The sequence below is a fragment of the Aspergillus lentulus genome (genome assembly GCF_001445615.1).
Source record: "Aspergillus lentulus DNA, contig: Alt16, strain: IFM 54703, whole genome shotgun sequence".
Classification (NCBI taxonomy): Eukaryota; Fungi; Ascomycota; class Eurotiomycetes; order Eurotiales; family Aspergillaceae; genus Aspergillus; species Aspergillus lentulus.
Genome location: NW_028322113.1, coordinates 705,455 through 731,648, shown reverse-complemented (window position 1 = coordinate 731,648; position 26,194 = coordinate 705,455). Strand labels below are relative to the sequence as shown.

The window sequence follows — 26,194 nt, the reverse complement described above, 5'->3', positions numbered from 1 at the left end:
GACGGACAGGGATAAGAGAGCAGAGATGCTTCGGGTAAGTCTGCTTGCCGTTGTAGACCTCCTGTGACTGGGCCCTTCTCACTAATGACGCGTACAGGAAACTCTCTCACTCAAGCATCAACTGGATACTGTGAACAACGCACGTGCGGTTGTTACAGAAGCCGAGGAGACGCTACGCAAGAAAATGGAAAAGAAAGCCGTTGCGGAGCGAGCTCTATACGAGAAGTTCCTTCAAGCTCGGACCAAAGTCGCCTCTTAGAGCGCCCAGGTTATGACTTGCACGACTGATGACGATTACGGAGTATCACTTTCACCTGATTGCTGTCTTATGACTGACGAATAAATGAGCAATGACATTCTTTGCTGTCTTGCGTTTTGATACCCTGGCCTCGGACATCGTTGAGTCGATTCGCATGTTTCTTTACTTATCTCTTTTTTGACCTTCGTTGAACCCTAACTCAGCCTTCATATGATGGTTTCCTTTTTGTTGGTTGATGCAGTTGCTCCTTCTGCTTGTCTGCTTCTGCTTCTTTGACGTTTCAACTGGGTAAAAACAAAAATCACAAAAAAAAGGCTTCTGTACGAGTGAACACTGCAGCCCGGGTCTTCTTGTTTTCCTTTTTGCTTTCAATGATGAATTAGAAAGCCGCAAAAACACTAGAAAATTGAGGAAATTGGGCTTAGCCCTACAAAAGAACTGATTATGAGTAAATGCCTGTCTCATTTTCCGCTCGACGAGTACGGTAGTTGAGCTTCTGAACTGTTCTCAATGTGTTTCCACAAATGAATCGAACTGATGCCCATTAGAGGCATCAGCATCATTTGGCAGTGAGGATCCTCCTCACACGACCAGACAGAAAGAGGTAACTTTAAGGGCACAAAAGACAAGAGTCTCAGCTTTGTAGCGGCTTGTCTTTGCTGCAAGGTAGACATGAAGACAGAATCACAAAGACTTGTTATGCTTAGCTTGTTTGTTCATTCAAGTGGCTTTGCATAATGCCCTGCTGGCCAAAGGCTTTCGAGTTATTGTGAATGACCATTGACTGTCAGAGTGCAACAGATCCTTCACGTCGCCCTCTTCCTACCCAATACTAAAGGTGATGGCCACCCACAACTTCCCAACATCCTACTCTTGCTTCTTCAACTCGTCCTGAACTTTATCCTTCAGTATCCTCCATAACAAGCATCATGCGGAAGGAGCGTAGGAATCTGCGCTATCGGGTAAGTCTGTCTTTTCGAGTCTTTTTTCAACACCATCAAGTCAAACCTGCCATGACAGTCTCTTGTGTTCCGAGTCGCTAACATGGCCGAATGGCAGCCAAACAACCTTGGCAACACAATCAACACGACCAATTTTCCAGACCAAATGAGAGGCCGCACCAGCGATTCATTCCCATCCGTCCCTGTGCAAGACGCAGAACGTTTCTCTAGAGACCCGAGAGTTCCCTTCATTCCTCCTGAGCTCGCGCAAGCACCAGTCCCCAGACCCCGCATCAATGCGTTCAATAACCAGCCTCTGCCTTATCAGCATCATCAACCTGTGCACACCTGGGTTCCAGGCCTTCCGGGACCGGTCAATACCGGCCGACCCACCATGATCCCGCCCAACACAATGATGGCCACTCCCCCTGCTGTGTATGCGCAGCCAGGACCTGTCATGACCGGGCGCCCCGTCATGAATCCGGCTCACGCTATGATCAATAGTCCCTCTCTCGGTTATGCGCAGCAAGAGCCTTTCATGGGGCCCCATCCTGCCATGAATTCAACTCATGCAATGATGACTACTCCTCCTCCTATTCTTGCGCAGCGGATGAGGGAGCAAGTTGACCAGTACAAGATGATCCTGCATGACATTCGCAGGGCAAGCGGACGACTGGTAAGTTTGGTCACACTCATTGGCTCCCTCCTTCAATCGATTATTTCCACTCCGTTTGATACTGAAATGTTGTCGAACGCTAGGAGTTCGAACCAGCTCGTTTCACGCCTCACCCGAGTTTCACGGATTCGCCACCTCCAGAGATATACTCGCCGTCCTCAGAGGGAAAGAGTCCCAAGGAGGTGATGTTCGCCGAATCGACTCCGACCTCGAAGCTTCGTGGGGACGCGCCCGAGTTTGTTCCTGGTAAACCATATGAGGGTAAAAACCAGAAACCAAAGACTGATCGGGGATGGATGATCGTTTCTAGCACGTAGCTTGGGTGTTTCTCCTCTCAACATGTCGCAGGACTTTGACGAGGTCGCGAACGCTTGAGCTGTGCCGCCGAAGGTCCTGATTCAGCTCGGACGGCCCTTTCAAAAGCCTTTCGTCAATATCAGGACTGTGGATTGCATGGGGCATGTATTTAGCCGTCCTTTAAGGATATTGAGTTGATCCAAATGCTATGCAGACATTTCTACTCTTCCCTGAACTGGCGCCTTGAGGGGATTTTTGAGCGGACATAAGGTAGTTTGGAATCTGTAGGCTTGTGTGACCATCTCATATATTTGCCGAACCTATGAGCTTCTTGTAGCATGTAATTCCCTTAACTTCTGTATTCCCTTGGCCCTCGAGGACCAGAGCCAAGGTATAGATCCGAAGTCCGGACCTGATCTGCCTGACGGAGCGGGCCGGCCATTCTTTTCTGGAAGGTCTCGACTTTTACCGTACAGCTTCCATAACTTCCGAGATCTTGCCGAACTGCAACCCGCCGTTTCCACAACACAACAACAGCTGAGCTCCGCACCCTAACTTGTATCCACTTGTTTGACAAAGTGTCAACTTGTTCGATTTCAATCTCTCTGACTGCTTTGAATTTCCTTCGCCCTCTCTCTGCCCATTAAGGCCATCCACATCCGTACGACCATACCAACTACCGAAGTATCCGTGAGCGTGTAACCATCTAAGCTTCTCCGCAATCACTAGTTGCGCTTTGGTATCGAGGATCTGCATGCTTACATCCTACACTGGAATAGTCCACTGGTCGCAGGGCATTATTTATGAGGCCCGAGTGCGGATCTATTGATTTCCAGAAGGCTGATTTGGCTGACTTGGCGAACCATGTGCGGGCACGTCGCTGTGATACGGACAACAGAGCTAGAGTCGAACTACACCGACAAAGCCGTCGGTCGAAGCGATTCGACGGATATCTACTTACTTAACAGAAACTGTTAATCAATATGGATGTGTGATTCGATACTCTATCAGCCACAGACCCAGCGATCCGGTTTGCACAATATGGCTGAGCTAAGGAGACTCAGTTGGCTAGTGGAAGTGTGCAGCTAATGAATGTACTGGGCTGCATGTTCTTGCATCTGGAGTTCTGGACGAGGTCACACTACGCACAAATCGGAATTTTTGTCAGCCAGCCATGCCACTTGTTCAGAGATGAAGCGGGCGCACTGCAGCCTGGTAAGCCTCTTCGGAGGTTATAAACAATGGATTCCCGCTGTTGCATTATGTCCCACATCGTTGAATTTGCGCTGAGTTGACATCAGCTCAGTCGTCGACATGGGCTCCTTTCGCGATGGACTAGCTTCCTTAGCCCTGCTTTTGCTATGCTTTGTTTCATGGGGATCCGCTAGTGTGGTACGCTTCAAGGTCACTCTGACATGGGAGGACTGGGCTCCAGCTGGTATTGCTCGGAAGATGATTCTCACCAACGGCCAATTTCCAGCTCCGCCATTGTACTTGCGACAGGGCGATGATGTTGAGTTTCTGGTGGATAATCAACTTCCCTTTGCTACCGCAGTCCATTTCCACGGTAAGCCTGTTTAATAACAACAATTGCTAGTCAAGGCTGACACCTCACCTAATCAGGCATTGACCAAACGGGAACGCCTTGGTCCGATGGAGTTCCTGGTCTTTCGCAGGGACCAATCCCGTCCGGCAGCAGTTTTCTTTACAAGTGGAATGCAGGACAGTATGGCAGCTATATGTATCATGCTCACAGCAGAGGGCAGATTGATGATGGCTTATACGGAGCGATTTATATCCGTCCTGATGACGAAGTGGAGAAGCCCTTTCGGTTGATAAGTAATCGTACGCGTGAAGTCAAGGCCATGCGTCGAGCCGAAGCAAGAACAACCCCCATAGTGCTGAGTGACTGGCGCCAGTTGACTTCCGAGGAGCTGTGGCATGCGGAAGAGGCAACTGGACTAGACGCATATTGTGTGAATGCGTTATTAGTCAATGGAAGGGGCTCGGTACAGTGTCTGGACCGCAATACCTTGGATCGGTATAGTGCGGCAAAGTGGGCATTTCTGGGAAACTCTTCGCTGACTGATATTGGGTAAGTGAAAGAAACACGGCACTTCCATTCATCAAATTTGAAGCTGACTTTCCAGCTGCGCCCCCCGACGATTCCTCTGCTCGAAGGAAATTCTCCACACAACTTTAGTGCCACTCCACCGAGAGTGTTTTCCGGCTGTACTCCGTCTCAGGGCTCGACCGAGCTACTTCTGGTTGATCCACACGCCTTGTACGCCAGCTTTGACCTGATTAGTGCTACTAGTGTGTCAATGCTCACTTTCTCAATCGACGAACATCCCATGTATATATACGCCATCGATGGAAGATACATCGTCCCGGCTCGAGTGGATGCCATCACCATTGCCAACGGAAACCGTTATTCAGTCATGGTGAAGCTGGATAAACCAGCTGGTGACTACACCGTGCGTATAGCGAACGCCGGAATCAACCAACTTATTACTACCAATGCGAGCATGTCTTACGACACACTTTTCAAAGCTCAATCGCGTCCTTCGCAACCATCGATCGACATCACCGGCGCAAACACAACAGCGGATGTCGTAATATTCGACGAGAGCATGGTGACCCCTTTCCCTGTGGAGGTACCGGCGCAAGAGGTTGCCCAGACCTTCTTCCTAGACGTCGCCCGGTTTAACGTGTCCTACCGCTGGATTCTTGGAAACTCGAGCTTCCCGCTCTCCGTGGAGGAATCGCCTCCACTTCTGTTCAATCGCTCCGCTGCCAAGCCCGATCTCTCGATTTCAACTCGTAACGGAACCTGGGTCGATCTCATCTTCAGAGTGACTGGACCTTTACAGCCACCACATCCTATTCACAAGCACTCGAACAAATTCTTCGTCATTGGTCAAGGAAATGGAGCCTTCAACTATGCTTCCGTGGCTGAGGCGATGAAATATATTCCGGAAAGCTTCAATTTGAAGGCCCCGCAGATACGGGACACATTCGCGACGCCTCCCAGTGTATCTGGACCCACTTGGTTGGCCATAAGATATCAAGTAGTCAATCCCGGCGCGTTCTTGATTCATTGTCACATTCAGGTACATCTGAGCGGTGGTATGGCGCTGGCAATGTTGGACGGCGTAGATAAGTGGCCTGTGCACATTCCCGAGGAGTACCGGCTCGCTGCCTCGGGATCATAGTCATGGAGGTGACATATGTTTGCGCTTGGATGTTTTGAGCTCAGCCTTACAGCCACATGAAGGTAGTTTTCGAGGCTTCGAGAAGATACATGATTGACGAGAAATGATTATATAGAGCGTGGACTTTCTTGGCCAACTAGATCTCGGGCAAGTAAGTTAATGGATACCCCGCGCAGGTTACCCCTTACTTGTATCAGAGATCGACCTTCATGTACTCCGTAGTCTGACATTTGTAACTCTGTAAGGTACTCAAGACAGTTGACCGGAAACTCGAAAACAGAGTCACGGCCGTGGTGATAAGTGATAACCTCGGGAAACCGCCGAACTTTAAGTTTAACCCCACAAATTAGCCAGATGGGGTCGTGTGGGGTCGTGCACTCATGGTGTCTCCTGAAGTTTCAGGAACCGGACGGACCGTGACGGGAATCCCCCCTCTTGAAGCATCTCGATTCTATCGTGGTTCATGGTAGTAGTGAGCACGATCTTCCATCTCCATAATCTATTCTCAACGACCGCGATAGCTTTCCCCTATCACTTGGAAGGTTTCAGACCATACACCGTGACCGGCCTTCTCCGCTGTGCCCGCCGGTGGTACCACTTGCTCGCACAGCTTACTTATTCAGGAACGGGTCTCTGCATCCACGAACTGTACCTGTGCGACCAAATAGAACAGCAAACTATTGGCTCACTATGGTCTTCTGTGGGAAACCCAGCAAAGGATGCGGCCAATGCCGATCGAGGAAGATCCGGTGCGACCAAGAACGGCCTGCTTGTTCGCAATGTCTCAAAGGCAACAGGGTCTGTCCCGGCTACCGAGACGAGCTGTCGTTGATGTTCCGCGATGAGAGTCAACAGGTTGTCCGGAAGGCTCGAAATAGTGCTGCCGCGCGCAAGTCCAAAACACAGGCAAGGAAGGCGGCCAGACGCACCCTTTCGCCGAGTGAGAGTAGTCCGGAGTCCACATCCGGTGCAACGACGGTCTCGGTCAGCCGGAGTAGCGATGTGATTGACTTCGGCGATGAGAGCCCGGTGCAGACTGAGTTGATTGAGCGGCAGCCGTTGACGAGGATTCAGCCGTCGTACCAGACCACGCAGGATGAGGCGGTTTGTTACTTCCTTCGGTACAACCGGTGGCCTGGGTTTCACTGGATGATAGACCTGAGTCCCGAATTTCTTGCCAGCTCGGGCTTTTCCGTGAGCCACGAGGCTATGAAAGCGAGTGTCGGTGCTGTGGGGACGGCGATGCTTGGACGGGTCCGGCAAGACACGTCGATGATTATCGCTGCTGGAGCGGAATATGGGTTCGCTTTGCAAATGTTAGCATTCGCTGTCTCAAATCCAGCAGAGGTGAAAGCCAATTCGACACTGGGGGCGGTCTTGATGCTGGCAATTTTCGAGGTAAGCGGCCTTGATGTCCTCTCTTTTCTGCACATGGATGATGCTCAGACGTAATTTTAGGTCGTTACCAGCCGGACAACACAAAATATTGAAAAGTGGACAAACCATCTTCGTGGAGCCGCGGCTATTCTTGAGCTGCGCGGTCCAGAACAAGTACAGAACGAAGAGGGTCTGAAGCTGTTCGTCCAGCTGCGATTTCAGATAGTGCGTGATTCGCTGGCTCCTGCAGCTTGACGAATGACAGCTAACACTCGCAGATTACCAGCTGCTTACAGCTCAGCGTACACGTGCCGCCGTCGGTGCTCGAATGTGCACCACTTGGCATGTTTCTCCGCCCACAGACAGACGCTTACGGTGATCGCCTGATATACATCGTAGGCCAGTTGGCCAACCTCCGCGCCGACGTCAGACAAAAGTACATGACAGATAACCAAGAGATTCTAACAGCGGCCTACGACATCGAGGCAGAATTGCTAGCCTGGATTGCATCTCTTCCTCCGGACTTTTCATACACCACCGTCGAGAATACGTACTCCGAGGCAGAGTTCAAGAGACTCTGTCGCGGCATACTCCCATACAACAATCAATACCACGTCTACAGCGATCTCTGGATCTGCCATACATGGAACCAGTATCGTTGCGCGCGCATCATCGTCTCCGAAATGATACTGAGCTGTCTGCGACGACTGCATAGCAAGTCAGCGGGCGCACGCGCTACCAGCGAACTGCAAGGTCACTGCTTCAGCATCCGCAGCATCACGCGGCAGTTGGCTGCGGATATCTGCGCCAGCGTACCCTACCATTTCGGCGTTGGCAGTACAGGTGAGAGTCAGACAAGCTCTGTCCCCCTCAATGAGAGTCACACCGCAGGGCTCGTGCTACTGTGGCCGCTGGTCATGGCCGGTGCAACCGAGGGAAAGAACCACCCTGTGCGCAAGTGGGGCATTGACTGTCTGCGGCTCATCGGGCACGGTATGGGGATCGATCAGGCCCTTGCTTTGATTGATGTTCTAGAAACCGAAGCGGGGGTCTTTGACGGCGTGGGCGATGACGGAGTGCTCATAGAGGAGAAGAGCTCCGCCATTGTGAAGAACAAAGTTTTGGCAAGTGCTTGGAAGCATTTGGAGGCTGAATGACTGCTTTCTTTATGAGGGGGATTTGATTGAACCTGGGTGTATAGTCTGGGCGATCTGGCGTATTGGGTGGACGGTCCTGTGTATCTCGTCAGGCGCCTTATCAGATGATTTATGCTGTACATGATTGAAATGACACATTCATATACATAATACACCTCGTCCATATTTCATAAAGCTTAGATCGAGACTTCTGGTGGACTGCACACCCTGGTTTCATTTGTTCCTGAGGCAGCTACACAGCCTTGCCTAACTACGGTTGCGGGGGGCAGTGCTGCAAGGCTTACCTGCTGCACTCCATATACGGGAGCAAGGGTCACTATGACTTAGTCACAATAATTGACTACGCGACTCAGCCTCATTGTATTCTGGCACGTCCTTTATCTAGCTTGGGTAGTGGTTCTTATCTTGGTCCCTGCATCCGGGGTTTAGCCCTCGTATTACCGTCTAAGGCTTGATCCTAGATCATGACTCTCTAAGCTCAGCCTTCTTAGCCTGGCGCACAGATAGTTTTCTTTGTGGTAATATAACGACAGGATAGTCTTAGTCTGCCTTGTATATGCCTTCATTGTTCGTTATACTAAGGGTCATAAGGAGATATAAGAAAGTAGTATTCGCACCTATGCAAGAGAACAAACAAGGAGATTATAGTTGACAGATCCGTAGAACTGTGGTTGAGACCGCCTGTTCAGTGAGTTCTGACTTCATTCACAACCAAGAAAAGGCATCATACCTTCCCCCTTTTGTGGGCCGACTGCATACCACCAGCATCGTCCGGATCCCAATTTCAATGCTGCTTCTCTTTGGAAGATTCAAGTCTCGATCTCCTCCCCCTCTTCATTCTCCTGGTGAATCTCTTGCGCCGGAATCTCTACAGCACCAGCCCCCACCCGCGTATACTATCAACGACAATCCAGAAGTCACGATGGGCCATCGTCACTCCAGAGTAGCAGGCAGTTCAAGCACCTCGACCCCAAGAATGACCACCTACCAGGGAACGCAGTCAACTCCCCACAAGGGAAACACCTACGTGCAAACCAGAAACGTCGACGTCTGGTCTCCGCCTCCCTACACCCCGCAAGCACCAGCACCAGCCGCACATACACCCGGCTCGACAGCCTCCTTCAACAGCAGCACAGGCGACTCACCGTACGCCTTCCTCCGCGAGTTCGACACAATCTTCGTCGTCGACGACAGCTCCAGTATGCTCGGCGCGCGGTGGAAAGAAGCCGAGGAGGCCCTGGCCGCCATCGCGCCCATCTGCACGCGGTACGATCAGGACGGAATCGACATCTACTTCCTCAACCACCGCCGCGAGGCAACAGCCACCTCCACGGGCGCATACCACAACATCACCACCGCGGCAGACGTGCAGGAGATCTTCAACAGCGTGCGGCCGCGCGGGCCAACGCCCTACGGGAAACGGCTGCTGCAGATCCTGACCCCGTACCTGCGGCGCGTGGAGAAGATGGCGGCCGCGACGGATGAGGACGGCAACCTGCGCGATCCGGTGCGGTTCGTGAAGCCGTTGAATATCATTGCGATTACAGATGGGGTGTTTACAGATGATGCGGAGAGTGTGATTGTGGACGTTGCGAAGCGGCTGGATGCGTGTCGCGCTGTGCCGTGGCAGGTGGGTGTCCAGTTCTTTCAGATTGGAGACGATGAGGTGGCGAGGAGGTATCTGGAGGATCTGGACGATGAGCTGGGGCATATGACTCAGGAGAATAATCTGAGGGATATTGTCGATACGGTGCCGTGGAGGGGGAGCCGCGGGCAGACGCTGAGCGCGGAGGGTATCCTCAAGTGCACGATGGGTGCTGTGCATAAGAAATACGATAAGCGGAAGGCGTTTTAGCCAGTTGTGTTTTCTTGTTTGACGAGATCGCTACGTGGTGGCTCTTTGCTTCTGTTATTCTGGTGGCGTTTCATTAGCTTGAGGGCGGCTATTTTTGTTTCCAGCTTGGACTTGACGCACCTATCTAATACGTCTACCTCTGCTAGCAGCGTGAATAGAGCAGGTAGATTTTAATGTTTATTCTGGCCAGGACATTCCAGCAGAGCTAACGAGCTAACAGGTATGGTAATCATCCCAGACAAGCTCGTCCCTCACATGTGAAGAGAGTAGACTGAAACCCGCCGGAGTAAGCGCCACATTGTTCAAATGTGAGCAGGATCCTGTTCATATTGAACTGGCAAATTAATCGAACAAGGTCGGTATCTGGAATACATGTGGAATGAGGTAAAAGGAAGAATCTTCCGTACTCGTATTGCTCGAAGATTTTGGTTGAGTCCATTCAGCCATCACTAGAGAGCGGGACCCATCCGCCGTCTCCGGACTATTGAAGATGATCCATGGGAATCGAGATCACGATATTCCTTCAACTCGCAACCTTCGGGCATACTGTGTACATCAGTGACTTGCAAAATCCCACGATATCGATCCCTTACCGGTGTACTCGCAGGAATGACAGAAATAATCATCAGAACGTCGTGGTCGGCTGTTTCTGACGTGTCCCAATCTGCCGCAATCTGTTGCCCGGCACCGAAGCACACTAAGAGCGTACCTGCATGGCCGTAAGCGCCAGGAGGATTTCAATGCGTGCGGGGAATCCGACTGGTCAATTTGGATCTCGATGCCTGCTGTCTTATTAGTCTATCTGGTTCGTTTAAGGGTCGGTGAAACATGCGTTAGCTAGCTAAGTAGTCTAGAGTCAGTCCGTAATCCGATAGCGTTGGAATTGATTCATCAGGACTGGCCAGTGAGACATCGCCGGTCAAAGCCTAGTCTAGTCTACTTGGACTTTATCTGTTGACGTGGTAGACTACTAGATTGCTGTTGACAAGTCTTTTGTTCGTCTTGGATTTTGCCTAGAGAATGATTATGTCTACCTTGAGTCATTAGGCATGAGCCCCTGGTAATATGGTATCATGAGTACGTATTTTGCCAAGGTATGGCTCGTCGGTTGGGAATATGGAGGACTCATAGATCGATATCTACAGTAAAGGGTGCACAGGGGTCTTCACGTGGATGATCTTGCGTTATTGATCATTTGGTGAAGTTGACTGGTCTGATGGACTATCCTACAGATCGGAAAGGTAACGTTGTAGGCCATTGAGGGTTGATCTCCTGTACTAGGGTATGGTAGGGTGCTTTTAGCGGTAGTCGAAGGCTTGAGCTGACGATGTTCATATTCTCCACTGTCCGATCAACCACATGGCTGGCTGACTGCATTGTGGTGGCTCTACTGCTGATCGCATTCAAAGCAGGGCTATCAGTCATCAGAATGGGGATAATACGGAGTAATAAGGACGTTATATGTGAGCCCAAAGTCCTCGCAGCCTATTATTGGACTCAACAAAGGGCTTTACTTTCAGCTGAAGTCTGTCGGTCTCGCTCGGCCGATGACCGAATATTGAAAGCCAGCCTCTTTTAAGGTAATTAAGTTATCCATCGCCCTGTGCTGTCGCCATTTTTCACTAGTCTGGGTAGTTCCTCTCATTTCTTCCAATCCTTTTTCTCCTCTTCAAGATTCGACGCTCGGTTTCCTTTCCCCCCTGCAGATATCGGCCTACAGGGCTGTGACGTGGTTCTCGCAGCAGCCAGTGGATCCTAGCTTATAATCAAGGTGCTTTTTTCTTGTCTGTTGATTGTTTACGATACTCAAGTTTTGATGGTTATTATTCCCCACGTCACCTATTTTACCTTCAATTGATGGCCGTCCCATCACAACGGTCAATTTTTGATCTCTCTTCGGTGTCCGTTGAAGGTTCTTAAGCACTCAAATCAGTTTCTCGCCTCGACCTGAAACCACAACAACTGCCGTAAGCGCTGATATACTGTCGCCGTTTCGTCGATCCCTTTCGCTGGCGCTTCGTATCGTCAAGCCCATTGGCGCTCGTCGCTCCGTTCTCTGTCGCCCAGGAACATCCAATTTCCGTCATTGTGGTCGTCGCGGCTCCCGAGACGCCAACTACGAAGCGTCACTGCCGAACTGGTCTGTCAGATACCATTAATAGCTTCGGATTCGGTCTAAATTCTGTCAATTTGGCGGCGCAGTCGACCCCCTGATACCGACGTCTTGGATCTCATAAGAAGCAAACGGACATCCGGCGAGATTCGAAACGTCGAGGCGTTTTTCTTTCGTTCAGTTCGCCTTCACCAACTTGCGCTGTCCGGGCTGGTCCTAGACAACGGACAGTCTTCCATTCTCTTCGGCTATATATAATCCTAGGAGATCGCCTGGAATACTTGGGACTTTTCGTTCATTGAACTTGCAATTCAGCGTCAACCAATCCGGCATATACCTTCAGTGTTTCTCTACGTGCGTTTGTTTATTCGGCTATAGCGATATCAATTGCAATCATGTCTTCAACAACATTGATGACCTTCTTGCTGTAAGTCCTCGAGCAGCTTGCTTGAATCTGAATTGACCCTCGAAAAGTACTACCAGTCCCAATGTCAAGTCCGTCAAACTGCTCGGGTCATGGGATAACTTCTCGAAACCATATGCCATGGAAAGGGATCGCCGCGTCGGTCCAGGCCATTGGAGAGGATGTCACACATTCACGGACATAGTGTGTGACGGCACTCCCACTCATCAGGCCCCAGCGCGGTCTGGTGGACTCAAGATGGGTGGCACTTATTGGTATTATGTGGGTACTTCCACCTGTGAGTCGTGATTCGAGACTGACGTCCTAACTAGTACTTGTTGGACAACGACGTCGAGTATTATAACGAAGCGGAACCAGTGACGTCGCTTTGCCCGTTGCTCCCTGGTCAGCCGCTCAATGTGCTTCAGGTCCCCGTCATCCTTCCCGACACTCGGCCTACGCATACCTTTCAAGACAGTCCCAGCTCCAGGAAGGCTGATGTACGGACCATGAACCCAGAGGACAAGTACATGAACCCACGGCGGCCGCCAAAGCCAAAGCTTCCCCGTCTCCGTACATCCCCGCCACTACTTCAGGCGCCAACCCCGGCTTGGTCCTTCAATACATCTCCTCTAGGAGCATTGACCAATAGAGCGACTTCCCAGCCAAGCAGCTCAGTAAACAAAACACCCCGAAGTTCTAGCTCCAAGGCTGCTCGCTCGGTGTCACCCCCCAGATCGAGAGGCCTTCGGGCTGCAGTCCGGTATCTGAATGCTTCATCTCCCGACCTCAGCAACACGCACCACTCTGACGGGGAGCTTGATTCGAAAGTCGAAGATCCCTCTGGGGTATGCCGCACCGGTAGTAGTGGAAAAGGCCGCTTTGACTTTCCAGAGCAATCTGGCCATGACTTCAATACGGCCTCGACTGTCAAGCATTACGAGCACTCCCTTCACCCAGAAGACTTTCTTTTCCGCCGACCTGTGTCTGCGGACCATGAAACCCCTCTGACAATGTCCATTCAGGATCGTCGTGCATTGAACACAAAATCCATGGAGCACCTGTCGTGTAGGAGTCCTCTAACTCTTGAGACGCAGCCCGACAATACGAGCGCGAGCGAAAAGTGCTCGTCAAAGACATTTTCATACATGGCTGCAGAGCTGCTAGCGGCCTTAGAGTCGCCGTCATTCTTGAGAACGGCCCCCATTCCCGATGCTACGACGCCTACCCCATTCACGTACAAAGAAAAGCGGCTTCCTACGTTACCCAACTCGCCCTCGTCAGTGATGGATGAAGCGCTGCGTGATATTGACGCCCGCGAGAGAGAACTCGATACCGAGAACCTAGGAAGTCGCTTTTCTGACTTCACTGAAACGGAAGGCTCCGTTGTCGGCAGCTCCTACTGCGAGAGGAGTCACTTTTCGGAATGGAGTACAGATACAGAGATAATATCTCCCGAGTCCATGACCTCCTCTTCCACTTTCAACAACGAAAACCAGCTGTCCCGCAATCCCGGCGACGCGGAATTCTCAGACCAGCTTGTACCCTCCTTAGCCTCGGACACAAGCGATCCAAACACTCCTCACCTGACAGTGAATTCGAAGTCGTCACCTGCGACCTCCACTGCCGGCGACTCACCTCACTTCAACCTTCCTCTCCCCCGCTTGACGGTGTCATTGTCTCAGTCTGATCTTGACATGGCAGGTCTCGGTATTGAGGACATGTACAACGTGGAGAGAGACCCCAAAAGACATGCAGCTTTTTTCGGCGCCATGGACGCTTTCGAGACGCTGGGTTTGGTGAAAACTCCCGACGCGTCCACCACCGAGTTTTCTGGGGATGTCAAAAACAGCACGGCATCGCTTACTGACAACCGAGACATATCTAATCGCCTTAGTCGTGCTTCTACGTCTATGCTGGATATGATGGACGAATTGGCTTATTTGCGGAACGTGATCCAGTCTGGTACTGGCGAGGAATAGAATATCGGTTATTTTAGTGTGGACAATGCAGGCATTGTAGCAGTTGGCACTTTCTACACGCAAGAAAAGATAGATTTAATGATCAGTTCTTTAAATATACAAATTTATGATTATAAGAGAACGTTACTCCGTGCCGACCTACCTTAAACACGTCAGAAGTTAGATGGACGAAATATATAGTTCACCCGGACGTTGACACAGAATTTATGAAACACCAAGTATTACCAGATACATAGTACTATGAGTAATTGGCCACAAGCTTGGTCTCCCCGCTTCTCTTCTGCGTTAAATGGCCATACTCGCTTCGGTCCGATGAAATAAGAGATATGTTGAGTTACCAGTTCGCTGGAGTGCAAAAGCAACGCGACAAACGCGTGCCAAGCATCGTCGGTAAAATACCCACTCCAGCATCCCTCCAACAACTACAGGAACAACCTTGAGATAGTTACCGAGAACCTACTCTCTCGCCCAGCTCACTTCTTCTGTATTATCAGAGGATGGATTAAAATAGAGCATAATCATGGCCGAAGAGGTCTTCAAGCCACAGCTCACGCCCGTGGGCGAAAAGTCACTGCCGGCAAAATGCAAGGCAAGCACGCTGACCTACTGTCCCACGATGGACCTGATCGCCCTAGTCACAGAGGATGAAGAGCTACGCGTGTTCCGACTGAACGGACAGAAGGTCTTTGGGGGGTCATTCAAAGGAGATCCGTATCTGGGCGAGGACGAAGCAGACGGGGAGATCCGAGCGGTGAGATGGAAGGATAATGGTCATCATCTCTTCTTACTTTAACCATAGGATGTTTTGCTGACAAGGCGCAGGGAATTTACTGGCGGTTGCTTGTGCTGATGACACCGTCCGGTTGATCAGCTCGTACAGTGGTAAAACGGTGCACCATTACCCTGCGGCTCAGCCGGGCGCTCACGCTCAGCCCGTCAGCATCACCTGTCTGGGCTGGGGAGTCAACTTCACAGATAGCAAAGCTGCGCAGCGTCATCTGCAGGAGTCTGCGGGGCAGCTCACCGTCTCGGATCTACTGTCGCCGGATACCCAGCCGTCCAAGGCCGCGGCGCTGCTCAAGGCTGATTTGCCGCGCGAACTGGCATTGCTGGATATCGAGAGCTCTTTGCCGAAATTGAGTACGTTGCCTGCGACGGGAAGCGAGTGAGTATTTTTGCTAGATGGATTCGGGATTCATTTTGGTTGACTGCTTGCTAGTGATGACGTGTTTAGCTCTCGGGCGTCCATCGATGCGATCTTTCACTCGTCGTCGAAAAATAGTAATGATGCGGTTGATGTGCTTCTGGTTGGGTTTGATGATGGGACTGTTCATCTGCGCATCTTCGACTGCTTCGAGATTGGCTCGTTTAAGACTGGGATATCGGACGGCGGGTCGTCTGCTTGCAGGATACTCCAGCACGCGTCGCATCCATTGAGCTCGACGCATGCGTTGCTGGCGTCCGCATCGACTCCTGGCTCTTCTGGTGAACTGCATCTACTCACTATTGATCTTCGCTTTATCACGAGATCTGGTCGGTATTTGTCGCTTCTAGCCTACAAGACTACCCAGTTACAGAATTTGCTCCGGTATATCGGCCAGGTCCAGAGGCAGATTGAGCTTGAGTGGAAGAATGCGCAGGAGTTGCCTGCGCGATACATGCGCAGTATCAATGAGGATTTGAATGAGAAATGCCATTGTGACTTTGTCACGGCCGCTTACCATCTGGTGGTGACAGGCGATTGTTTTGAGCCGGTGAAGGAATTTCTGGTAGATATTGTCGGCGAAAGGGTACATACCTTCCTGTGCTTTATTCTGAAATGCAACTGACAATGCAACAGGGACATAAACGGTGGGAAAAGGCTGTCTCAAGCGGCTATGAGAACGTCCGACGGCTGACGCACGAGTGTCTACTGCCCGCGCTTGAGCGATGCGAAGTGCTGCTTAGCCGACTTATTGGCTTGTCTAGGTTCCAGAAGCTCAGCGAAGTGCTGGGCTTAGAAACCACCGACCTCAATGCGATTGTTGAGACGCTTGATTGTCTTCATCTCCTTTGTCATCAGATCCTTATCAATACCAACGAGGAACTGGCTCAGTTCATCGCCTTCTCCCAGTGGCTTCGCCATGAAATTGATATGCAGACTGCGGAGCCCATGTCACAAACTCTGGATGAACTTATGGAGAAGACAGACATGATAGATTATCCACAGACTCTAAAATACATTAGAGGCGCGCTGACAAAGAGCACACTCCAGCACTTTATCCAGCAGCTTCCCATGATGGGGTTGCCCGTTGCTAAGCCTTCTGCCAGTGCGCCAGAGAAGTGGACGGCTGCAGATGACCGGCCCTTTTACGACACGTTCAAAAAGCTTCTTGAACAGCTGAATCAGGGCCAGAACAATGCGAACCCTCCGGAGCTTCCCAAGATGAATGATTTGACAAAGCGCTTAGGATTCCAGTTCGAAAAAGTCTTTGGGCAGATAGCAATAACACAGCGCAGAGGTATCCTGCACCGTTCACCTCTTGCTCTTCATCCGGACGCTGACCAGGAGGTTATTGATATCACAATGTGCTCCGAGGTAAGGATATTGATTTGACTAGACGCGTTGCTGCTGACGGGATCAACACTAGAATAGCGAAGATGGTACAGTTAACGTTATCTATATCGCCGTGAGATCAATCAAGTCACATCATCTACGTAAGTTTGTCGACGTTCCAATGTGTTTTGATGAATGCTTACTCTTGTGCCTCTAGTCTACATCTACCGCGTCGTGTCAGACTCCGAGAATGGAGTTAGTTCTACCCGGGAAATCTGCATAGGAGCACTGAATCTGCAGGAAGGAGAAATTCTACAGATTCAGTTCGTGCAGGATGATACCATGATGCTCCTGTGGTCGAATGACAGTATGTATCAACCTCGCACGCTTATTTCGCCAACAACTAACTACCCCGGAATGAGTAGAAGGATCTGCCTATCTGCTGAACGTCCCGTTTCAGCCGGCATCCACGTTCGATAACGAAGGAGCCTTCAGCTCGCCGTCTCCTTTCTTCATCACCTACAGCGACAGACTGCTGGACTCTACCTCACCTCAACCCACATTAGATGCTACGACTCTGGACTTGTTATCGCCGCATTCCACGCATGCGAGCCTCATCAAGCATGCCTTTTCTCCGTCCGGTCAGAAGGCCAGGCCCTTGAGGTTCGACGTCAACGGACGAAAAGGTCGCCGGGCGATCTGCGTCTTGTACAACGATGGGTTGCGGTATGAAGTCCTGGACATGGATGCTGAAATGGCTGATGAGGATGAGGGGAGTGAATAGATAGCATAATCACGACTTTAATGAGACCTTCGCAAGGCTGTTCTGTCTTGAAGGAGGCCAGTCAAATTCATGTTTCATACTAGTTAATACACAGACTATGAGGGATGGTTTCACCGTGAGACGCATACGCATTCCTGGTTACATCAGTGGCCATCAGGTCGTACTGATTTAAATTCTACATTCTATGATCCATCGAAATACTCGGTATGATTGCAAGTAGAGAAGAGTGCGACAGTCCCAACCTATCTACCACATCCAATACTTTCTTTCTTCTTAAAAATCACTATTGTTCTGTTTAGTCCAGTGTTCACCTCTCCACAGTCAGAGTTCGATATTCTTCTTTCTCGAAACAACCCAAAATCTTCTCAGCCCCATCGTCCAGTGGATCTCTTCCAAAATCCCAAACCAATCCATACAGAATTTCCAGTCCTAGGCCCAACTAGTGTGAGGATTTGTGCGCTGATTGGGGTTGACGCCCTGACGGTGGAATCGGTCGCCCGGGCCAACGCAACCACTGTGGAAAATGATCCTCCAATGCAGCAAAATGAAAACAAGCAAAGGAAGAATTTTGCCCCCCTTGTGTTTACACTTCAGCAGTGGTTATGTAATAGGGAGGGGCAGCCACAATACGTAAGTACCTGAGGTAGTAAGGTAGTAGGAGAGTAAAGTACGGTAATGACGAAAGTGACTTTAGACCTACCAGGTAGACCTGCGGAAAATAGGATACAAAGAGATACTTTCTCTAGAGGTTATGGAGAAAAAATAATGAAAAGTACTGTCGGTCAAGTAATATTAATCCCTCCCCTGCAACTACAAATACTGCTGCTGTCTGTCATGCTGCGTTGAAAAAGACGTAAATGTGTTATCACGTGACAATCCCATTCTCGCATGGGCGGTAGCCGCCCAATGGTAGGCCACAGCATTGACGGTAGCTCCGGGCAGCAGCCCCAAGTGCGTCTCAGCGTCCAGTAACGACACCGAATCTCTCTGTGGGTGTAAGGTAGGTACAGAGTCCAGAGTACGATCAAGTATCTATCCTTAGCCTTAGTCTACTGGTCGAGCATCACTGTCTCCATACCAGTACCATTTGGCATCAAAAGAAAGGAAATTATCCCAGAGGCGAAGACAAAGAAAGAAATCAGCTTTCTGCCCCTCTATCCTCTTCTCTTCTCCTTGCTGTTGCCTTCACCTTCTCTCCTCAGCCTTATATCCTCCAGAAAACTCACAGAAAACCCAACCTACCAGAACTATCCTTCCTCCACCCCACTACAGAGTACACTGCCCATCAAGCATCTGCCTGTCATCAAAGGTTCCTGGGGGGTTTTTTGTTCATAGCTTTTTCTCCCTTTTCCTCCCTTGTTCTGGCGTGCATTCACCAAATCTTCTGGTCCGCTGTCTGGTCTCTTCTCCGACCCGGTGCATGCCTCGTCATATCCACAAAAACAGCCTTTTTGATCTGAACCTCCAACGTCGTTTATTTTTTTCTCCCCTTCTTCTTTGACTCTTAACTGTCCACACCAAACACTCCTTTCTGTTTGTGGACAAGTCTTTTCTCTCGATTCTTTACAACTATCTCGGGTCAAGTCAACAAGCGATCCTATCTTTCTCTTTTCCCCGCCTTTCCCTGTCCTCTTCTCCTCTATTTCCCTGTGATTCTGGGTGCGATTTCCGCTTAAGGCAACATGAACGTCACTCAGGTGTTGGAGGGCACCCTGTCGCCAGGTACGTTGCTCACCTTAACCCCACTGTATCATACGAAAGATTTTTTTTTTTTTTTTCTTTCGAAATCTACTTGGATATCATTCAATACGAGCATGGGAGACTGACTTTTGTTGCTTAACTCTATTATAGATGCGACGACTCGTACAAATGCTGAACAGCAACTCCTCCACGCGGCGGAGGTTGACTTCGTATGTCTAGCCGACCCTTCCCCCTCTCTCTTTTGATCTTCGACACCCCAGTTGCTAATATTAACCTGCTGTTTCTTATAGGCCGGCTACCTCACTACCCTTGGTCAAGAGTTGGCGAACGAAAGCGCCGCCCCGCACATCAGAACCGCCGCCGGTCTGGCCTTGAAAAACGCTTTCACTTTCAGAGATCTCGCCAAGTTAAGGGAGGTACAGGAGCGATGGATTTCGGGGATTAGCCCCGAGGTAAAGGCACAGGTCAAGGAGCTGGCGCTCAAGACTCTCGCTTCCAAGGATGCCCGGGCCGGCCAATCTGCTGCTCAGTTCATCGTTTCGATCGCCGCCATCGAGCTTCCCCGTAACGAATGGCCAGAGCTGATGAACCACCTGGTTCAGAGCGTTGCAACCGGCACCGATCAGCTGAAACAAGCCTCACTCATCACAATTGGCTTCATCTGCGAGTCGCAAGATCCAGAGCTGCGGGAAAGTTTGGCTGCCCACTCTAATGCCATCTTGACGGCCGTTGTCCAGGGTGCCCGCCGCGAGGAGCCCAATATGGACATTCGCCATGCCGCCATCAAGGCCCTCAGTGATTCGGTGGACTTTGTGCGTTCCAACATGGAGAATGAGGGCGAACGGAACTACATCATGCAGGTTGTTTGCGAAGCCACGCAGGCCGATGATCTCCGTGTGCAGGCCGGTGCTTTCGGTTGCCTGAACCGGATTATGGGTTCATACTATGATAAGATGCGTTTCTACATGGAAAAAGCTCTGTTTGGCTTGAGCATTATGGGCATGAAGAGCGAAGAGGAAGACGTTGCCAAGCTTGCCATTGAGTTTTGGTGCACCGTTTGCGAGGAGGAAATTGCCATTGAGGATGACAATGCCGCGGTTCGTTTTATCCTGCTCCTATCTCTGTACCGAACACAACTGACACTTCTTTCTTCTAGGCTCAAGCCGAGGGTGCCACCGAAATTCGCCCGTTCTTCAACTTTGCCCGTGTCGCTTGCAGAGAAGTTGTTCCTGTCCTGTTGCAATGCATGTGCAAACAAGATGAGGATGCCACCGAGGACGAGTACAACATTTCCCGTGCGGCCTACCAGGCCCTGCAGCTTTACGCTCAGTGCGTGCAGGGTGATATTATCCAGCCTGTCCTGACCTTCGTCGAGGAGAACATCCGCAACGAGGATTGGCGTCACCGTGATGCCGCAGTTGCTGCGTTTGGCGCTATTATGGACGGTCCCGACCCTAAGATTCTGGAGCCTTTGATCAAGCAGGCCCTGAGTGTTTTGATTAGCATGATGGAGGATAGCTCCATCCAGGTCCGTGACTCTACGGCCTACGCGCTCGGGCGCGTTTGTGACTTTTGCTCCGAGACCCTTGACCCTGACGTGCACCTACAACCCCTTATTACTTGCCTTTTCAACGGCCTTGCGAGTAGCCCCAAGATTGCCAGCTCTTGCTGCTGGGCCTTGATGAACGTTGCCGATCGGTTCGCCGGTGATGTCGGTGCTCACACCAACCCACTGTCGAAGCACTTCCAGGACAGTGTTAAGTCCCTCCTTACCCTCACAGAGAGGCAGGATGCCGACAACCAGCTCCGCACCGCTGGATATGAGGTGCTCAACTCGTTCGTCACAAACGCCGCCAACGACAGCCTTCCCCTGGTCGCGACACTGTCCGATGTTATGATCCAGCGTCTGGAGCAGACCGTCCCCATGCAGCAACAAGTTGTCAGTGTCGAGGATCGTATCACGCTCGAGGAGATGCAAACCTCATTGACCAGTGTACTTCTGGTAAGAATTCTTGATTCACCTCGGCAGCATTTCCATTACTGACTTGTTGGCAGGCTATTGTTCAGCGCCTTGAAACGGAGATCAAGCCCCAGGCGGACCGCATCATGCACGTTATGCTCCAGGTTCTCTCCACCGTTCCCCCCAAGTCCAGTGTTCCCGACGTGGTGTTCGCCACTGTGGGTGCCATCGCCAGTGCTCTGGAGGAGGAGTTTGTCAAGTACATGGAATCCTTCACTCCTTTCCTGTACAATGCGCTTGGCAACCAAGAAGAGCCCGCGCTCTGCTCCATGGCAATTGGCCTGGTCAGTGATATTGCGCGTGCCTTGAACGAGAAGGTCCAGCCTTACTGCGATGCCTTTATGAACTATCTGCTGAACAACTTGAGGGTAAGACACCAGGATGAGGAGACGCGGAATTCACCATTAATCACAGGCTAACCTCGTGTCACAGAGTGCTACCAATCAGCTTAAGCCCGCGATTCTCGAAACATTCGGAGACATTGCCCAGGCTATCGGGACTCAATTCGATGTATACTTGCCTGTCGTCGCCCAGGTCCTTCAGCAGGCATCGGCCGTCACAGCCAGTACCGACGTAACTATGGAAATGCTTGACTACATTGTCTCGCTTCGTGAGGGCATCATGGATGCCTGGGGTGGTATCCTTCTGACCTACAAGGGCAAGCCCCAGGGTACGTAGCGATATCTGATTGTCACCCTTGATTAATGCTAATAATGTCGCAGCTGCTCAGCTCCAGCCCTATGTTGAGTCAATTTTCCAGCTCCTCCACATTATCTCTCAGGACATGAGCCGTAGTGAGGGTCTCATGAGGGCATCTATGGGTGTTCTTGGGTATGACTGCCCTTTTTCCACCTTTTTTACCACTTTTCTAACGACCTTCCAGTGATCTCGCAGATACATTCCCCAACGGAGAGTTCGCCAGCTTCTTCCGCAATGAATGGGTCACCGCGCTTGTTAGGGAGACTAGGAACAACCGGGAATACAGCTCTCGCACTATTGACACCGCTCGGTGGACACGCGAGCAGGTCAAGCGTCAGGTCAACATGTCCACGGCGGCTGCCATGGCTTAAGCACGTTCTAACCCGGCCATGCCACACAACCCTTGCTGTTAGGACACGGCTCCCCTTGCATTGAAAGCACTTTCCAAAGGTGCTGCATGGGAAGTGACGCCGTGCCCGTTGCCCCTACCCTTGATGTGAGTACCGTTCACTGAGGGCACTGAACATCAGCATGTACATGTTGCAAGCTACTTGTTCCTATCCATGAGTGCATCGCACGTCGGCACTCATGGCTAACCGCCTACCCTGATATGATCGAAGTTCTTTTGAGCTAAAGTATCACGCCCCTACGATCCGATTCCTCAACCTTTTGACCCTATCCCTCCCCTATTCCCAATCCCCCAACCATGTAGGCATCCGCTGGGCACACTGTTCCCCTTTTCGGAATCACCCTTCACCTTCACCTTCACCCTTGTTATTTATCTTCTGGCCTTCCTTCCCTTCTCCCCACTTTATTACTAGCACCATTTCCCTTGCCTCCTGTTCCTTTTTTCTTTTTTCTATGGCGGTTTTAATTAGACCAAGATTCTCCCTAGCATTTTTGCGAACGTCATGTATGCCCCAAGAAGTCATGTAACCCCTCTCAAGAGAAACATAGCGATGAATCCCTTTTGACACTGAAAGTCCCGTATAATTCTGCCCTTTCTCACATCCAAGTGTGATGGAAAAATCTGTATAGAGGAAATGATACATTAATAAACGTATGAGTAGCCAACATATTCTCGCTTAGGCTGAATCGTGCCGTGCCATAATATTTTCTGCGATATCACACATTCTCCAGCTGACTCGATGCCTGAGGCACTAAATGGGGCATGAATACTATCGGCACGTGACTGATAAGGGTAAAATAATGGAAACCCTAAGCGCGCACAGCCGCGAAAACCTCACCGTCTTTTTCTTGCGCCGAGCTCGATCCTGAAGCAACCTCCTGTCCTCACCAACGCCGTCAATTCGACCTCGAGGTATGTTCTGCTCGCTGTCCTCTGTTCATTTGCAGCCCCCCAGCTAGTCTGGGAGAGCAATCACCCTCTCGTCTCTGGCTTTCTTGTGTCAATTCGGTTAAAATGGCGACCGAGAACAACGAAGCCAAAAGATGCAGGGTGATACGCTTCTCTCATCACGACACGGGCTTAAGAACCCCTGGGGGGCACTCTTTGCGCTCGAAGACTACTGGTGGCTGACTAGTTTTCTCTCTTCCGGGAGCAAAATTTCTCCAGATGGGTGGATCCCGTTGCGGTGAGAATTTTGCTTCCCCAGAGAGTTCCGACTTATAGATACCTCATTTCTGCATTTCCTCGATTTGAGAATCTCAATCAACCGTCAAAATGGTCAAGACTTCCGTCCTCAACGATGCGCTCAACGCCATCAACAACGCCGAGAAGGCCGGTAAGCGCCAGGTCCTGATCAGACCTAGCTCCAAGGTCATTGTCAAGTTCCTCAGCGTCATGCAGAAGCACGGTACGTTTTGTCTTTTTACCAATTCATGCCATCATGAAGAAAGGGAGGAGGGTTGGAAACTTGCAAGATCAGGGGGAGGACAACATCATTCGGGCTGATAACTAGGCGGCGGTTTCGAATCTTAACCCACTCCACAACGTCTGCCCTTTAAGTGCCCGATATATTGAAGATTGTTTCATTGAAACATGTGAAGATCTTACAAGTTTCCAAAACTCCTTTTTTTTTCTTCGTGTTTGGCAGCTTTTAAATCTTCGCTACATCCTTACTGACCTTTCTATCAGGCTACATTGGCGAGTTCGAGGAGGTCGATGACCACCGCTCTGGCAAGATCGTCATCCAGCTCAACGGCCGTCTCAACAAGTGCGGTGTCATCAACCCCCGCTACCCCGTCCAGCTCCCCGACATTGAGCAGTGGGCCGTCCAGCTCCTGCCCTCTCGTCAGTTCGGCTACGTCGTCCTGACCACCTCCGCTGGTATCATGGACCACGAGGAGGCTCGTCGCAAGCACGTTGCTGGCAAGCTCCTTGGCTTCTTCTACTAGACAACTCCATCAGAATTGAAATAGAAAAAAAGTTTTGAGGTCTTGTCGGTGTGTCGGAAATAGCATGACTTGGGTTTGATGTAGGAGCGAGGAATGCTCGATGGTCGAGGCGTCTTGGCGAGCAGTTGAGGATAATACCCTGGCAGAAACGCCATAGATAGTTTTACTGGAGCGTGCATCTTGCACCTATCTCAGTTCAGTCAGCTATTCTCCGTCATTCTAGGCCATGTGCTTTTAGCCTGTAAACTTCTCGATGTAGACATCCGGACCGAGGTTCAACTTCCACCGCCTGCTTGCATTTAGTTCCCCGCAATTCTAATGAGCGGTTGACTGTTCTCATGATGATATTACTGTAGTTTACCCTGTATCATCCGCTTCTCAACTGCTGCAATATGCCCTTGGACACAATATATCTAACGCGCCATGGCGTATGTAACTCAAAACTCCCTACCCCCCGGGATTCAGTACACCCATTTCCATCCAGATCACTAACACCATGTCCTCCAGCACCGCCTCAATTGGACAATCGACTACAAAACAGGCACCTACAAAGCCCAATTCCCAACTGCAACCGGAAACCCCGCCGACCCAACCCTAACCTCCCATGGCGTCCGACAATCGCACGAACTGGCCGCGCACATCGCAAGCCCAGCGTTCCAGCCCAAGCCGTTCCGCGTATACTGCAGCCCCTTCTACCGCTGTCTGCAGACGATCCAGCCAACCGTGGAGGCGCTAAAGGCGAAGCAACGGCAGCAGCAGCACGAGCAAAGCAGCGACATCGAGCCGGGCGCGGACTTTGACGTCAGGATCGAGAATGGGATAGGGTAGCGGCACCTACACTACCACACTTATAGAAGATACACTGCTAACACAGATACAAGGGAATGGTTCGGCCCAACCTCCTTCTTCGAGCACCCCTCCCCCGCCACACCGTCAACCCTCCATACCCACTTCCCCAGCATCCTCCCGTCCAAGCCCTCAACGCACAGCCCGCACCTCATCCCATCCCCCCGCGGCGAGACCATCGCCCAGCTGCACGACCGCCTCGCCACTGCGCTGGCAGGCATAATCGCCGACGTGGACGCCGAGATCGCGGCCCTCGAGGCGGCACAGCGCCCCGATGAGCGCACCAGCAAGGCGCTGCTTATCTGTTCGCATGCGGCGCCGCTGATTGCCATTGGCCGGGCGTTGACGGGCGCGATGCCGGAGGATAGTTCCACGGAGGACTTTTTTGTTTTCACGGCGGGGTTGAGTACGTTTCGGCGGAGGGAAAACGACCTTGGCACGGCTGGAGCGGAGGTATCGGCTGCGGAGGCGTTGGCTCCCGGGACGAAGATCCTGCGGGCTGAGACGAGGGTGCCGGATTGGCGCGGTGGGAAGGGTGTCGGGGGTGGATGGGACTGTGTGAAGAATGGGGACTGTGGGTTTCTTAGTACGGGGGCCGAGAGGGGCTGGTGAGTACTTTCCTTCGACCGTCGGGTTCCAGTGTTGGGAATAGGACTAATGTGGCGATGGACAGGCACTTCAATGGAGAGGAGTCGTTTGATACGGGCCCTATGGCGCCGCCGTCTGAGGTTCCTACCTCCCCTCAGGATACGTCAGCAGAGAGGCTTGGCCTGAAGCTGTGAAGAGAGCATGGGGGTTGATGGATACCATAGAACATGGACGTAGAACCAACAGGCTTTGATCTTTAGGAACTAGAGAAGAACACAAGGCCTTGTATACAATTCAACTATAAGGTAAAGATGTCAATGCATTTTCGACGTATGTGCTATTCTACATCAGAATAATCCAAATGCAGGCTAGGTAAAAACGCTCATG

General features: G+C 51.1%; 9 protein-coding genes across 9 annotated transcripts; all 9 read left to right on the top strand.

Annotated features, from left to right (window-relative positions):
* Positions 1-1,188: 1,188 nt before the first annotated feature.
* ALT_7725 (uncharacterized protein) lies at positions 1,189-2,251 on the top strand (the record flags this gene model as incomplete). The annotated part of the gene is made up of 4 exons (XM_089600311.1): positions 1,189-1,221; positions 1,280-1,876; positions 1,960-2,122; positions 2,187-2,251. The coding sequence occupies 4 exons, from the start codon at positions 1,189-1,191 to the stop codon at positions 2,249-2,251; spliced, it is 858 nt and encodes a 285-aa protein (XP_089455204.1).
* Positions 2,252-3,487: 1,236 nt separating this feature from the next.
* ALT_7724 (multicopper oxidase) lies at positions 3,488-5,388 on the top strand (the record flags this gene model as incomplete). Its single annotated transcript, XM_089600310.1, has 3 exons — positions 3,488-3,740; positions 3,797-4,268; positions 4,377-5,388. The coding sequence occupies 3 exons, from the start codon at positions 3,488-3,490 to the stop codon at positions 5,386-5,388; spliced, it is 1,737 nt and encodes a 578-aa protein (XP_089455203.1).
* Positions 5,389-6,078: 690 nt separating this feature from the next.
* ALT_7723 (Zn(II)2Cys6 transcription factor) lies at positions 6,079-7,922 on the top strand (the record flags this gene model as incomplete). Its single annotated transcript, XM_033560890.2, has 3 exons — positions 6,079-6,786; positions 6,847-6,990; positions 7,044-7,922. The coding sequence occupies 3 exons, from the start codon at positions 6,079-6,081 to the stop codon at positions 7,920-7,922; spliced, it is 1,731 nt and encodes a 576-aa protein (XP_033416781.1).
* Positions 7,923-8,709: 787 nt separating this feature from the next.
* ALT_7722 (uncharacterized protein) lies at positions 8,710-9,777 on the top strand (the record flags this gene model as incomplete). The annotated part of the gene is made up of 1 exon (XM_033560889.2): positions 8,710-9,777. One exon carries the CDS (start codon positions 8,710-8,712, stop codon positions 9,775-9,777), a length of 1,068 nt encoding a protein of 355 aa, XP_033416780.2.
* A 2,508-nt stretch (positions 9,778-12,285) lies between these two features.
* Positions 12,286-14,275, top strand: ALT_7721 (uncharacterized protein; the record flags this gene model as incomplete). The annotated part of the gene is made up of 3 exons (XM_033560888.2): positions 12,286-12,317; positions 12,365-12,575; positions 12,626-14,275. The coding sequence occupies 3 exons, from the start codon at positions 12,286-12,288 to the stop codon at positions 14,273-14,275; spliced, it is 1,893 nt and encodes a 630-aa protein (XP_033416779.2).
* Positions 14,276-14,795: 520 nt separating this feature from the next.
* On the top strand, positions 14,796-17,595 carry ALT_7720 (uncharacterized protein; the record flags this gene model as incomplete). The annotated part of the gene is made up of 7 exons (XM_033560887.2): positions 14,796-15,045; positions 15,098-15,440; positions 15,510-16,065; positions 16,116-16,853; positions 16,906-16,972; positions 17,029-17,178; positions 17,237-17,595. 7 exons carry the CDS (start codon positions 14,796-14,798, stop codon positions 17,593-17,595), a joined length of 2,463 nt encoding a protein of 820 aa, XP_033416778.2.
* Positions 17,596-19,277: 1,682 nt separating this feature from the next.
* Positions 19,278-22,386, top strand: ALT_7719 (karyopherin beta; the record flags this gene model as incomplete). Its single annotated transcript, XM_033560886.2, has 8 exons — positions 19,278-19,317; positions 19,447-19,505; positions 19,587-20,393; positions 20,453-21,298; positions 21,352-21,684; positions 21,749-21,986; positions 22,039-22,147; positions 22,200-22,386. 8 exons carry the CDS (start codon positions 19,278-19,280, stop codon positions 22,384-22,386), a joined length of 2,619 nt encoding a protein of 872 aa, XP_033416777.2.
* Positions 22,387-23,699: 1,313 nt separating this feature from the next.
* On the top strand, positions 23,700-24,373 carry ALT_7718 (40S ribosomal protein uS8; the record flags this gene model as incomplete). The annotated part of the gene is made up of 2 exons (XM_033560885.1): positions 23,700-23,832; positions 24,114-24,373. 2 exons carry the CDS (start codon positions 23,700-23,702, stop codon positions 24,371-24,373), a joined length of 393 nt encoding a protein of 130 aa, XP_033416776.1.
* A 392-nt stretch (positions 24,374-24,765) lies between these two features.
* On the top strand, positions 24,766-26,001 carry ALT_7717 (uncharacterized protein; the record flags this gene model as incomplete). Its single annotated transcript, XM_033560884.2, has 4 exons — positions 24,766-24,801; positions 24,881-25,197; positions 25,255-25,827; positions 25,893-26,001. 4 exons carry the CDS (start codon positions 24,766-24,768, stop codon positions 25,999-26,001), a joined length of 1,035 nt encoding a protein of 344 aa, XP_033416775.2.
* Between the last annotated feature and the right edge of the window lie 193 nt (positions 26,002-26,194).